This window comes from Mesoplodon mirus (genome assembly GCF_964341445.2).
Source record: "Mesoplodon mirus genome assembly, chromosome: 9".
Classification (NCBI taxonomy): domain Eukaryota; kingdom Metazoa; phylum Chordata; class Mammalia; order Artiodactyla; family Ziphiidae; genus Mesoplodon; species Mesoplodon mirus.
This window is the reverse complement of record NC_138985.1, coordinates 28,776,544-28,791,767: the sequence shown is the minus strand read 5'-3', so window position 1 is coordinate 28,791,767 and position 15,224 is coordinate 28,776,544. Positions and strand designations below refer to the sequence as shown.

The 15,224-nt window shown below is 43.2% G+C and overlaps 1 protein-coding gene across 2 annotated transcripts in view; it reads right to left on the bottom strand.

The window, feature by feature from the left end:
• Positions 1-14,395, bottom strand: part of BLVRA (biliverdin reductase A) — a 59,917-nt gene extending 45,522 nt beyond the window's left edge. Inside the window, exons 1-2 of one of the 2 annotated variants that reach the window (XM_082631801.1) lie at positions 13,944-14,395; positions 10,596-10,664 (exon numbers count right to left, since the gene is read on the bottom strand). In XM_082631801.1, the coding sequence (XP_082487927.1) occupies positions 10,596-10,625 (30 nt within the window). In that variant the 5' untranslated portion in view covers positions 10,626-10,664; positions 13,944-14,395. The remainder of the gene's footprint in view (positions 1-10,595; positions 10,665-13,943) is intronic. The other variant, XM_082631802.1, reaches the window with a different exon arrangement.
• Positions 14,396-15,224: the final 829 nt, after the last annotated feature.

Genomic DNA, 15,224 nt, shown 5'->3' with positions numbered 1-15,224 from the left:
GGCCGTGTCCTAATAAAACTTAAAAAAAAAAAAAGAAGAATGTTAGTGTTAAGTGTCCCCTACATGTGGGTGGGGAAGTCAGATAACGAAATATGAGGAGGATGATAACAGCTGTGAGACAACTTGTGTCAGCTGCTTTATCTACATGAATCCTAATCTTTGAAACCTTGGCAAAAAGGCTAATATCAACTCCATTTTACAGATGAGGGATCTGAAGTTCAGGGTGAGTTAAAGCACTTGGCCTTACAGTCACGGTGTTGTGGCCCTGTGCTGTAACTTCCAGCTTCCTGGCTGTGGAGCCAAACCCAGACTGCCCCAGGGACCTTTCCAGGACTGTCTTACACACACCCAGAGAGCTTTTATGATAAATAAAAGACCTGGGGTTTGGTCTGGCTTCGGTCATGGACTAGCCAAGTGACCACAGCCAAACAGGTTCTCCATGTGTAGGCTGAATGGCTGGACTTCATCTCTAAGGTCTGTTCCAGCTCTAAAAGGCTCTCTGATTCCCAAACAAGGAAACTCTGGTGACTCTGAAAACAGTGCTCAACCTCAGCTGTGAAATGACCTTACCTAGATGCTCAGTCACACTGACAGAGATCAAAACATGTGCCACGTGTTGGTCAAATATCTCGGATTGTTTCTTTGTTTGTTTGTTTGGCCTTGCCGCACAGCTTAGTCCCCCAACCAGGGAATGAACCCAGGCCCCAGCAGTGAAAGTTCAGAGTCCTAACCACTGGACCACCAGGGAACTCCTACCTATTACTGGGGAACTATAGGTAGGTATCATCTCTACAGACAGCAGTTTAGCAACATCTATTAAAATTCCAAATGTGAGCAAGCGAACTCTGACCTAGCAATTCCACTGCTTCCCATTTTTCTTTCTTTCTTTTTTTTTTTTGCGGTATGCGGGCCTCTCATTGTTGTGGCCTCTCCCGTTGCGGAGCACAGGCTCCGGACGCACAGGCTCAGCAGCCATGGCTCACGGGCCCAGCCGCTCCGCGGCATGTGGGATCTTCCCGGTCCGGGGCACGAACCCGTGTCCCCTGCATCGGCAGGCGGACTCTCAACCACTGCACCACCAGGGAAGCCCCCATTTTTCTTTTTTAATTAAAAATTTGTTTTTCAAGATTTAACCTTTTTATTGCAGTACAGTTAATTTACAATGCTGTGTTAGTTTCAGGTGTAAAGCAAAGTCATTTAGTTATATATACACACATATACATACATATTATATGTATATTATACATATATGTGAGATATATATATATATATATATATATATATAAAAAACAGCTAAGCCACGGAAGCAACCTAAACATTCATCAACAGATGAATGGATGAAGAAGATGTGGTACATATATATACAATGGAATATTACTCAGCCATAAAAAAGAAAGAAATAATGCCATTTGCAGCAACATGGATGGACCTAGAGATGATCATACTAAGTGAAGTAAGTCAGACAGAGAAAGACAAATATCATAAGATATCACACTAAAATATGATATAAATGAACTAATTTACAAAACAGAAATAGACTCACGGACACAGAAAACAAACTTATGGTTACCAAAGGGGAAATGGGTGGGGAGGGATAAATGAGGAGTTTGGGATCAACAGATACACACTCCTATACGTAAAATAGATAACCAAGGACCTCCTGTAGAGCACAGGGAACTCTTGATATAGTCAGAATCTTGTAATAACCACTGCTTTCCAATTCCGTTTCCAGTCCCCACAGGAGAAATCACTAAATTGCCCTGAGCCCTTGTTCTTGTAGAAACATTACTGCTGCTTGCCTTCCCTTTCTAATAACAACTTCCAGAAAAGGTTTCCTATAAAAAGTCAATAAAACATTACTTATGAACTTTACTACCTTTCCCACAGAATCTGGGGAAAGCAAAACAAAACCAAACCAATTTGCAGAGATGCACATGGATGAGAAAGGACCCCACCTAGAAACCTTACCACCTTAGGCACCAGCAGTCGATTACCAGGGTGAATTGCATTATTACTTATAAAGCACGTTCAACAGGGGTATCCTGGCCAGGATTCTTTCCATACATCTTCTCCAACTTTCAACTTCCCTTGTAATAAGATGGCACTGTTGGGGTAGGCAGCAACCCCAGGCCACCTTTCAGCACCCTCCCTGCCCATCACACATCTCTCCCTTCCTCCCCACTGTCCTGCCAAGACCCGTTAAAGTCTGAACAGAACCCAGGGAGAACTTTATTCTACATTTAATACATTCTAAAAGATCTAAGACCTAACCCTATAACAAGAAGATTTACTTTTTTCCCCTGTACTCTAGTGTATTTTATTTTTATTTATTTATTTTTATTGGCGTAGAGTTGATTTACAATGTTGTGTTTGTTTCAGGTGTACAGCAAAGTGGTTCAGTTATACACATACAAATATTCATTCTCTTTTCGATTCTTTACCCATAATAATAGGTTATTACAAAATACTGAGTGGAGTTCCCTGTGCTGTACAGTAGACCCTTGTTGGTTACCTATTTTATATACAGTAGTGTGTGTATGTTAATCCCAAACTCCTAACTTATCCCTCCCTCCACGTTTCCCCTTTGGTAACTGTTAAGTTTGTTTTAGAAATCTGTGAGTCTGTTTCTGTTTTATAAGTAAGTTCATTTGTATCATTTTAAAATTAGATTCCACATATGAATGATACTATATAATATTTGTCTTTCTCTGTCTGACTAACTTCACTTCGTATGATAATCTCTTGGTCCATCCATGTTGCTGCAAATGGCATTATTTTGTTCTTTATAATGGCTGAGTAATATTACATTGTATATATGTACCACATCTTCTTTATCCAATCCTCCATTGGTAGACATTTAGGCTGCTTCTATGTCTTGGCTATTGTAAATAGTGCTGCAATAAACATTGGGGTGCAAGAAGATTTACTCTGGTTTGTTTTTTATTTCAAGGGTTTAATATTTTTAACAATATTGAAAATATTTTAAATAATATTAAAAGCCTAAAAGCCTTTAAGTTTCTGACTTTTAGTATTATGTTTAGAAAGACATATACATTTTAATTTTCACTTAGATTTTTAACTTTTTTTCCCCTTTATATGTTTAGTTTTAATCAATCTAAATTATATTTTGGTATATGGCATGAGATAAGACTCTCCTGTAATCTCCCCAAATAGTTGAGTTGTTCTCACATCATTTACTGACTCTTTCATTCTTTCCCCCAGTGGCTCATACTTAAATTCTTATGCATATAGTTATTCTTTCACCTTCTGGGCTGTGCCACTGACCCGGCTTCCCATGCCTATAATATGTTGTTTACCTGACTGTGGCTTTACAATATGTTTTGCTCTCTGGTAGTTCAAGTTCTCTCACTAACTTGTTCAGTATTCTTATCTAGTCTTGCTCGCTCAGACTTCTAGATGAAGTTTAGAACAGCTCTGTCAAGTTAAAAAAAAAAATTTCCATAGGAACTGTGCCTATGATTGCATCAAATTTGTAAATTAAATTAGGATCACTCATTCAGCCTTCCCACCCAGAAATATATGGTATGTCTCTCTAGGGGAAGCCACTTAAAGAAAAAAGAAGATTTTTCATCATTAGTATATAGGAATGCCAGAGATTTCTGTGCATTAATTTTGTATCCTGTTACTTTATCAAATTCATTGATTAGCTCTAGTAGTTTTCTGGTAGCATCTTTAGGATTCTCTATGTATAGTATCCTGTCATCTGCAAACAGTGACAGCTTTACTTCTTCTTTTCTGATTTGGATTCCTTTTATTTCCTTTTCTTCTCTGATTCTTCTCTGTGGCTAAAACTTCCAAAACTATGTTGAATAATAGTGGTGAGAGTGGGCAACCTTGTCTTGTTCCTGATCTTAGTGGAAATGCTTTCAGTTTTTCACCATTGAGGACGATGTTGGCTGTGGGTTTGTCATATATGGCCTTTATTATGTTGAGGAAAGTTCCCTCTATGCCTACTTTCTGCAGGGTTTTTATCATAAATGGGTGTTGAATTTTGTTGAAAGCTTTCTCTGCATCTATTGAGATGATCATATGGTTTTTCTCCTTCAATTTGTTAATATGGTGTATCACGTTGATTGATTTGCGTATATTGAAGAATCCTTGCATTCCTGGAGTAAACCCCACTTGATCATGGTGTATGATCCTTTTAATGAGCTGTTGGATTCTGTTTGCTAGTATTCTGTTGAGGATTTTTGCATCTATGTTCATCAGTGATATTGGCCTGTAGTTTTCTTTCTTTGTGACATCCTTGTCTGGTTTTGGTATCAGGGTGATGGTGGCCTCGTAGAATGAGTTTGGGAGTGTTCCTCCCTCTGCTATATTTTGGAAGAGTTTGAGAAGGGTAGGTGTTAGCTCTTCTCTAAATGTTTGATAGAATTCGCCTGTGAAGCCATCTGGTCCTGGGCTTTTGTTTGTTGGAAGATTTTTAATCACAGTTTCAATTTCAGTGTTTGTGATTGGTCTGTTCATATTTTCTATTTCTTCCTGATTCAGTCTTGGCAGGTTGTGCATTTCTAAGAATTTGTCCATTTCTTTCAGGTTGTCCATTTTATTGGCATAGAGTTGCTTGTAGGTGTGGAGAAAAAGGAACACTCTTGCACTGCTGGTGGGAATGTGAATTGGTACAGCCACTATGGAGAACGGTATGGAGGTTCCTTAAAAAACTACAAATAGAACTACCATATGACCCAGCAATCCCACTACTAGGCATATACCCTGAGAAAACCATAATTCAAAAAGAGACATGTACCAAAATGTTCGTTTCAGCTCTATTTACAATAGCCTGGAGCTGGAAACAACCTAAGTGTCCATCATCGGATGAATGGATAAAGAAGATGTGGCACATATATACAATGGAATATTACTCAGCCATACAAAGAAACGGAACGGAGCTGTTTGTAATGAGGTGGATGGACCTAGAGTCTGTCATACAGAGTGAAGTAAGTCAGAAAGAGAAAGACAAATACCATATGCTAACACATATATATGGAATTTAAGAAAAAAAGTGTCATGAAGAACCTAGGGGTAAGACAGGAATAAAGACACAAACCTACTAGAGAATGGACTTGAGGATATGGGGAGGGGAAAGGGTAAGCTGTGACAAAGCGAGAGAGTGGCATGGACATATATACACTACCAAACGTAAAACAGATACCTAGTGGGAAGCAGCCGCATAGCACAGGGAGATCAGCTCAGTGCTTTGTGACCACCTAGAGGGGTGGGATAGGGAGGGTGGGAGGGAGGGAGACGCAAGAGGGAAGAGATATGGGAACACATGTATATGTATAACTGATTCACTTTGTTATAAAGCAGAAACTAACACACCATTGTAAAGCAATTATACTCCAATAAAGATGAAAAAAAAAAAAAAAGAAGAATCTCAAGTTAGTTCCTGAATTACTGCATAATTACAAATAACAGCTCAGGCTGCGGTGGTTCACTAGACAGTTAAAGGAAAAAAGTCGACACTTTTGCATAAATAACCTGCTTAAAGCATTTTCAAATAGGTTTCTCCTTGCCCCGTATCTCCTGCAGCAGACAAGCTACCCTCTGGGAATTGGACCTAGAGATTATTATACTAAGTGAAGTAAGTTCAAAAAAGAAAGACAAATACCATATGATATCACTTATATGTGGAATCTAAAGTGTGACACAAATGAACTTATCTACGAAACAGAAACAGACTCACAGACATAGAGAACAGACTTGTGGTTGCCAAGGGGAAGAGGGTGTAGGGGAGGGATGGATTGGGAGTTTGGGGTTAGCAGATACAAACTAGTATATATGGAATGGATAAACAACACAGTGCTACTGTACAGGGAACTATATTCGATATCCTGTGATGAACCATAATGGAAAAGAATATGAAAAAGAGTGTGTATACGTGTATAACTAAACCACTTTCTGTACAATTGAAATTAACACAACATTGTAAATCAACTATATTTCAATAAAATAAATTTTTTAAAGAAGAGACTAGTTCTAGACCTGGCCTGGGTACCCACTAGCTCTGTGACAGAGGCCAGGGCACATGGTCTGTGAGCAACTTGGTTCCTGCACCTTGAAAAAGCTGGGGGTTGGGGGGATGAGCTCAGACAAAGTTAAATGACCCCCACATACTCTTCCAGTGCTGATGTGCCATAAATTCTAACTCACTTCTATTATTTTGTTCTCCTTTGCTTTAGCTTTCTTCCATGTTTGGCTTGGTTAACTGGAGGTTGGTTATTAGCTTCTCTTCTGGTTCTCTCAGGGGCAGACAGACACACATGAACTAGGACAAAGCTCAGGTTATCAGAGCTAGTAAAGCTGCTGCCCTGAGACGCCAGGCACAACAGTGCTGGACAGGTAAAGCTTTCCGTGGCACTCTCTCCAAACAGAAGGCACTGTCCTTCCCACCCCAACTTTCAAGCCCCTCCCACCTGCTCCATGTACCTCCTGTTCCTTCTCGTGGCCATTTCAAAACCTTTTGCCTTTTACTGAGAGTGTTCTTGATATACCAGAAGAGAAATGTTACACCAGGAGTCGAAGCACTCCTACTAAGGAATGAACATCTGGTACCCTGTATTTAGGCTTACCACGGTGTGTCCATTCTTTAAAAGAGCAGCTTATTAACTCAAAAAATTGCAAACAATGCAACTGCAGCGCGACTAAATTTTAAAAGTGGGTTGAGACCAGGACATCCCGGGGGGCCATACATGTCATTAGGCACTGATCCCCCGAAAGTCCAGGTCAAGACCTTGGTCTCCTATTGCCGAAAGACGAGTTCTTTCTGGCCAAGTGCTTTGCTCCAGACGCGCAGGCTCAGCGGCCATGGCTCACGGGCCCAGCCGCTCCGCGGCATGTGGGATCTTCCCGGACCGGGGCACGAACCTGTGTCCCCTGCATCGGCAGGCGGACTCTCAACCACTGCGCCACCAGGGAAGCGAAGCCCCTGGCCAAGTGCTTTTGGAAACGACAAACTGCTGGAACATCCGAGCACGGCACAAATGACAGGTGTGTGTGGTGGGGGCCAAAGGCATATAAATCTTCCACCCAGAAGGAATCCCTGTAAATGTAACTTTTGTCTTTAACAATTTAAAAACTCGCTAGAAAGAATGTATTTTCTTTCCTTAGCAGATCAGTCAAGATTTTTTTTTATAAGCAAGAGTTCACAGTGTGTTATTTGTGACCTTGATGTTAATTGCATAAATCATGTTATGCTCTACACTGAGCACATGATGCTTTTCTGCTGTTTTGTGCCTATTTTGTTTTCCTATGCAGCTTTCTTCCAGCTTTATAGAGGTGTAATTGACAGATAACATCCTATAAGTTTAAGCTGTACCTATGATAATTTGATACATGTATATATTTCTCAGGCTTTTTTTTTTTTTTTTTTTTTTTTTTTTTTTGCTGTACGCGGGCCTCTCACTGTTGTGGCCTCCCCCGTTGCGGAGCACAGGCTCCGGACGCGCAGGCTCAGCAGTCATGGCTCACGGGCCCAGCCGCTCCGCAGCACGTGGGATCCTCCCAGACCGGGGCACGAACCCGTATCCCCTGCATCGGCAGGCGGACTCTCAACCACTGCGCCACCAGGGAGGCCCTCAGGCTTTTTTTTTTAAAGATGCTGCACATTCTCAGTTATCAGGTGAGAAACTATAAGCCCTTTTCAAACTCTGAGGTATTATGATGTGGTTTCTATGGTAACTGAAAAAAAGTAAACAGTTAAGCTACAAGAAAAATCATTCTGTACAAGATATATAGGAAATATCCAACTGTTTATTCAGGCACCAGCAAAGATATGTTTTATAATAGTGCACCAAACAACACAACTGAGTTGGAACATGCAGGGTTAAGAAGTTTAAAGAAATCCTGCAGTAAATTTGACCAAAATGGCAACACAGAAGGCTCCCGAGCTCCCCTTCTGCCACAGACACACTGAATGTACAGCTACACTGGGAGCAATCCCTTCTGAAAGAGATCCAGAAACTAGCTTAGTGACTCCTACATATCTGGTGAATGAGAATATATCCACATCAAAACAGGTAAGAAAGGCTGAGCCAAACAACAAGGTCCTACTGTATAGCACAGGGAACGATATTCAATATCCTGTGATAAACTGTAATGGAAAAGAATACATAAAAAAGAATGTATATGTATGTATAACTGAATCACTTTGCTGTACAGCAGAAATCAACAAAACTTCAATTAAAAAAGGACCTTTACAATGAAAACTGTAAGACACGAATGAAAGAAATCGAAAAAGACCCAAATAAATGAAAAGATATTCTGTGCTCATGGACTGGAAGAATTAATATTATTAAAATGTCCAGGGCTTCCCTGGTGGCGCAGTGGTTGAGAGTCTGCCTGCCGATGCAGGGGACACGGGTTCGTGCCCCGGTCCGGGAGTATCCCACATGCCGCGGAGCGGCTGGGCACGTGAGCCATGGCCACTGAGCCTGCACGTCTGAAGCCTGTGCTCCGCAACGGGAGAGGCCACAGCAGTAAGAGGCCCGCGTACCAAAAAAAAAAAAAAAAAAAAAAAATGTCCATACTACCCTAAGTGGTCTACAGATTCAAAGCAATCCTTATCAAAATTCCAATGGTATTCTTCACAGAAATAGAAAAAGCAATCCTTAAGTTTGCATGGCACCACCTAAGATCTGAGACTGTAAATCTAGAAGAATACATAAAGGGTGAGCTCCTTCACTTTGGTCTTGGCAATGAGTTTTTTGGATTTGACACCAAAAGCAAAGACAACAAAAATAAAAATAAACAAGTCGGACTACATGAAAGTAAAAAGCTTCTGCACAGCAAAGGAAGCCATGGAAAAGGAGAAAATATTTGCAAACCACAAATCTGATAAGGGGTTAATATCCAAAATATACAAGGTACTCATACAACTCAATGGCAAAAACCACAAATGCAATTTAAAAATGCACAGAGGGACTTCCCTGGAGGTCTAGTGCTTAAGACTCTGCACTTCCACTGCAGGGGGCATGGGTTCGATCCCTAGTCGGAGAACTAGGATCCCACATGCCACGCACTGCGGCCAAAAATTTTTTTTTTAAATGGGCAGAGAAACTTAATAAGCATTCTTCCAAAGACATACAAAGGGTCAATAGGTACACGAAAAGGTTTTCAGCATTCAACATCATTAATCATGAGGAAACTGAAATCAAAACCATAAAGAGAAATCACCTCACACGTTAGGATGGCTATTATCAAAAAGAAAAGAGATAACAAATGCTGGTGAGGGTGTAGAAAAAAGGGAACCTTTGTGCACTGTGGATGGGAATGTAAACTGGTATAGCCACTATGGACAACAGCATGGAGATTCCTCAAAAAATTAAAAATGGAACTACTGTATGATCCAGCAATCCCACCTCTGGGTATATATCCAAAGGGAACAAAATAATTATCTTGAAGAGATATATATGTACTCCCATGTTCACTGCAGCATTATGACAACAGCCAAGACCTGGAAACAACCTAAGTGTTGACGGATGAAAGGAAAAAGAAAATGTGATCCATATACAGTCAGCCCTCAATATCTGAGGATGTGAAATCCACAGACAGGAAGAACGAACTATATTCACTGTACTATACCATTTTATAAAAGGGACTTGAGCATCCAAGGATTTTGGTATCCACGGGGGCTCCTGGAACCAATCCCCTGCAGATACCAAGGGATGACAATATATGGAAAAACATTTAGCCTTAAAAAAGAAGGAAATCTTGTCATTTTTGACAACATAGGTGAACCAGGATGGCATTATGCTAAGTGAAATAAGCCAGGCAGAGAAAGACAAATACTGCATGGTATCACTTATATGTGGAATCTAAAAGAAAAAAAAAGAAACACCAAACTCACAGAAACAGAGATTAGAAAAGTGGTTCCCAGGGGCTGGGGTATAGGGGAAATAGGAAGAGGTTGATAAAAGGGCACAAATTTTTAGTTACAAAATGAATAAGGTCTGAGAATCTAATGGTAACTATAGTTGATAACACTGTCTTGAATAACTGAAATCTGCTGAGAGTAGAACCTAAATGTTCTCACCAAAACCAAAACCAGTAAACGTGTGTTAATTTACTTGGAGAGAATACTTTCATAATGTATCTGTATATCAAATCATCACACTGTATACTTTATCTCAGAAATTTTTGGTCAATTATACCTCAGTAAAGCTGGAAAAAAAAAAATCCTGCAGTAGCTAAAACAGCATGGCTTGACCTTGCTGCTTGAAACAGAGTCAGAGGTCAGAAGCAGCAGTGGCCTGCGTGTGTTATATGTTTTAATTTTCAAAAAACATTTTTTGCCTATCTCCTTTTCCTCCCCTGGTAACCCTTAAGAGTTAGAGCCCTCAAACTTTCCTTCTACAGACGCAGAAGGCTTTAGGTCACATGCTACCCGTGGTTCTGGTGGCTCTCCATCGGCCCTGCTCCCACCCCCTCCCCAGGCTGCATCACCTGGGTTGCTTCACCCTCCCGCTTCCACTAGGGACTGGCCAGAGGAGGAGCTCCGTGGGTACAGAAGGGGAAAGGTGTCACAGAGAAGAACAAACCTGACCCCATACTGGATCTATTCCTTTAGCTCTCACCTTTGCGCTCTGCTGCCTGTGCTTCCTCATGCTGGCTCTACTACTCTGTAAAAGAATGTTGCCGACAGCCTGAAATATACATGATAGCACATTCCCAAGGCTCTGCCTCCCAGGCTTGACCTTTCAACGTATAACAATTTTCATTCATACAGAGATAAAAAGTTGCACAACAGGGAATCACATTCCTCTTGTTGGAGGTTTACAGCAGACCTACCTGGACAGCTGCAAGAACATCCCCTTCCCGGTCTGGCCCACCAAGAAGTTCGCAACAACCTGCCACACCCCCTCCCCTCTGAAGCTTGAATTCTAACTTGGGGGTAAGATGGTTCTTTGGGACACAAGTCCACCATCTTCTCTGTCTGCTGGCTTTCCAAAAAAGCTGCTATTCCTTGCCCTAACACTTTAGCTCTCAATTTAGTGGCCTGTCATGAGGCTGAACAGTACGAACTTGGACTCGTAACAAAGGGAGAGGCTGGTGAACTTATCCCCCATCTGCTGGGCTGCTGCTGTGACAGTGGCCGCATTCTGCCAGGGCCACAGCAGCCCTGGAGGGCGGCTGCTCCTCCAGGGCTCCCACCCCCCCCACCTGGCCCCCACTTCCAAGCTCTGGTATCCCACTCCCTTCCCTGCCCCTTCTGGCCAGGGTGGGGATGGCACCCCGCCAGCTGTCCTCCCCGGGTGTCGCAATGTCATTTGCTGGTTCCCCGAATCCTACCCCCTCTTCTATGGAGTCCCCTCAAAAGTGTCTTGCATTTTTGTGGGTTTTTTCCTGTTTCCATCCTAACTGATATACTTGCCCACCAAAATCTCACCGTAAATGAATCGTACAGCCAGGACTAAACAGCTTCCTTAGCTTAAGCTATGCCTCTCTTTCGATCTCAGTCCTTCTCCTACGTGCAAACTGGAATATGAACCTCTTTAGTGCGTGTCATGAATAATTTAGCAATTTCCGTTAACCCAAGTGGTCTCAACCAACACTGCTGATTGTCATGATGAGAAGCAGGGGCGGGGGGGTGAGCCAGCACGCTGCTAAACATCTTCTAATATACGGGACGGCCCTCCCCCAACCAAGTTAGCCAGCCCCAAATATCAACAGTGCCAAGGATGAGGAACCCTGGATTACTCCTCATGCGGAATGAACCACAGCTGTGACTTTCCTCCTCTCCGAAATGCTCTCTCAGATGCCTATAACCACTGCCCCAATGCCAGGCCACTGGCAGAAGTACGGGAGGAGGATTAGGGAGATGGTGACCTTCTCGGATGGGGCCAGGTGCTGGCCTGAGAGGTCCAAAGGTTAAGATAAAAGCGACCCTTGCCCCCAGACTGGATTTTCCTTTCTTGGAGGGAGCTGATACTTTGGGGCCTACCAAGGAAAATAAAATGGCTACATGGGGCAAAGGTCTGGAAATATACACATCAAAATCTTAACTGCAATTATGTCTTTGAGTGGTGAAATTTTTAGTGATTGTTTCTTTTTGCTTATCTATATATTTTAAATTTTGCTATAAAGGTAACATTTATATTTTTATTCAAAACTCTAAAAAAAGTTATAAATTATGCCATATTCACTGACTCCATCCCTCCCAGCCCCAGTTCCTCAACTGAGTAGACTTTTACATGGCAATATATCAGGGTGCTCTAATAATGAAGTACAGAAAGCTGTCTTTCTAGCTAATTATAAGGAATGGCTCTACTTCCTCCAAGGCCATTCATATTTGAGGAATGAATGAGGGAAGTATGTTTCAAACGACAGGAACAATGCAAATGACCAAGTTTACTTTCCTAGAGACAAATCTGAGACTCAACTAGAAAAACAATACAGACCTGCAATGTCCTATAAGGCAGCCACTAGACACACACTGTTTTTAAATGGAAGTAGTACAGTGGATTTACAATGTTGTGCCAGTCTCTGCTATACAGCAGAGTGACTCAGTTATACACATAAATACAGTCCTTTTCTAAATATTCTTTTCCATTATGGTTTATCCTGGGAGGCTGGATATAGTTCCCTGTGCTATACAGTAGGACCTTGTTGTTTATCCATTCTAAATGTAATAGTTTGCATCTACCAGCCCCAAAATACCAGTCCATCCCTCTCCCTCCCCGTCCCCCTTAGCAACTATAAGTCTGATCTCTATGTCTGTGAATCTATTTCCGTTTTGTAGGTAGGTTCATTCGTGTCATATTTTAGATTCCACATATAAGTGATATCATATGGTATTTGTCTTTCTCTTTCTGACTTAACTTCACTTTGTATAATAGTCTCTAGTTGCACTCATGTTGCTGCAAATGGCATTATTTCACTCTTTTTTATGGCTGAGTAGTATTCCATTGTATATACGCACCACGTCTTCTTTATCCATTCACCTGTCGATAGACATTTAGGTTGTTCCCACGTTTTGGCTATTGTAAATAATGCTGCTATGAACATGGGGTGCACGTATCTTTTTGAATTATAGTTTTGTCCCCGGTATGTGCCCAGGAGTGGGACTGCTGGATCATATGATAATTCTATTTTTAGTTCTCTGAGGAACCTCCATATTGTTTTCCATATAGACACACACTATTTAAATGTAAATTAATTAAATCCAGAACATTTCCATTTTCACAGCAAGTTCACACTTTATTTTTTCCCCTGGACTTATTTTCTGTCTTACATTACCTCTGCTCCCAATATCCGGTTACATTTATTCTATGTTGACTTGTTACTATTCTACGTCATTTTGTTGCAAACTACCTTAGTTCCTTTGTGGAACAATTCAGGGTTATCAGTACTTTAAAATAGCTGTGTCTAGATAACCCTGTTGTTGCTGGGAGCTCAGCCTTAGTTTTTTTTTTTTAAGAGTGCACTTAATTCATGTAACCCTCAGAACAACATCCGAAATAATAAGATTTTCCTGTTTCCAAAGAGGAGAGCGCGGCCAGGAGAGCTTAAGGGACCTACGCAGGGTTCCTACCGAGGAGCAGAACCCCAGCGCGGCGGGTCCCCGGATTCCCTTCCGGCCGAGCCCTCGACACCCGCCCGCAGCAGGAGCCGAATACCTCTGCATAAAAACCGAAACCATCACCATTTTACAAATGAAACATAGATGTAATGTTTTTAATAGTTGGTCTTTGTTTACTTGAGACAGGCCCTCCCCGGGGAGCACGTCGAGATCCCGGGCCAGCGGAGCGTCCAGAACGCCAGCTCCGCGCCGGGCCCGGGCGGGGCGAGGTGGGCGGCGCCGAGGGCTCGTGGGCCCGGCAGCGGGGCGGGTGACGGCTCTCCCACTAGCATCAGTTTTCAGGCTAGTGCTTGACGGTTTTAGAAAAGCCCGACGTGACCCAGATCCCCCCCGCGCACCTTACCTGCCGCTGGGCGCAAAGATTGAGCTCTCCAAACCGCCTCCAGGCTCCGTGCCACCACCCTGAGCAGCCGGGCAGGAGCGCGGCTGGGATTGGCTGCCCGGCTGCGGGACTCGGGGGCGCGGGGGGAGGGGAGCCGGGGAAGGAGGAGGAGAAACGGGGCGGGGGAGTGGGGTGAGGGGAGGGGTCCCGCCTTCCGCCTGCTCCGGGGACTGCACGGCCCCAGCGCTCTGCTGGCCTACGGAACCCGCAGGACTGGCTGTGAAGTTGTCCGGGCAGTGTCTGCAACCCAAGCTCCTGCCCTGTCCCTGCGCGAGTGGGCCGAGGGCGCGCGTCCACAGGGGAGGGGGAGCCCTAGGCGCGTGCTCCCGGGCCTGTAGAGGCGTCTGCGGCTGTGCCCTGTCCGCTAGTGGTGCGCATCGCAGCCCAGTCCTCCGGCCCCACTCACACCACGTGGAACCCGCTCGATCCTTTTAGGGTTAGTAGCCCCGGCCCAGGTGGAACAGGCAGGGAAGCCTGTCTCTCTCTCTCTCTCTCTCTCTCTCTCTCTCTCTCTCTCCCTCTCCCTCTCCCTCCTCTCCTCTCCTCTCCTCTTCTCTCTCTCTCTCTCTCCCTCCCTCCCTCCCTCTCCCTCTCCCTCTCTCCCTCCCTCCCTCCGTCCCTCTCCCTCTTTCCCTCTCTCCCTCCCCCTCCCCCCTCCCCCTCTCCCCCCTCCCCTCTCCCCCTCTCCCCCTCCCCCTCTCTCCCTCCCCCCCACCTCTCTCTCTCTCTCTCTCTCTCTCCCTCTCTCTCTCGTAAAATACACAAAACATAAAATTTACATCTTAACCATTTTTTAAGTGTACAGTTCAGTGGTATCAAATACGTTCACATCCTTGTGCAAAAATCACCTCTGTCCATCCCCGTAATTGTTTTCATCTTGTGAAATTGAAGCTCTATCCCCATTAAACAATAACTCCCTGTTATTCCTTGCCCCCAGCCCCTGGTAACCACCAGTCTACTTTCTGTCTTTATGATTTTGACTATTCTAAGCACCTCTTATAAGTGGGATCATACAGTATGTATCTTTTTCTGACTGGGTAATTTCATTTAGCATAATGTCCCCAAGGTTCATGCATGTTGAAAACATACTGCAGAATCTCTTTTTAAGACTGAACAATATTCCATTGTATGTATATCCACGTTTTGCTTATCCGTTCATCCACTGATGGACACTTGAGTTGCTTCCACGGTTTAGTTATTACGAATAATACTGCTATGAACATGGGTGTACAAATATCTCTT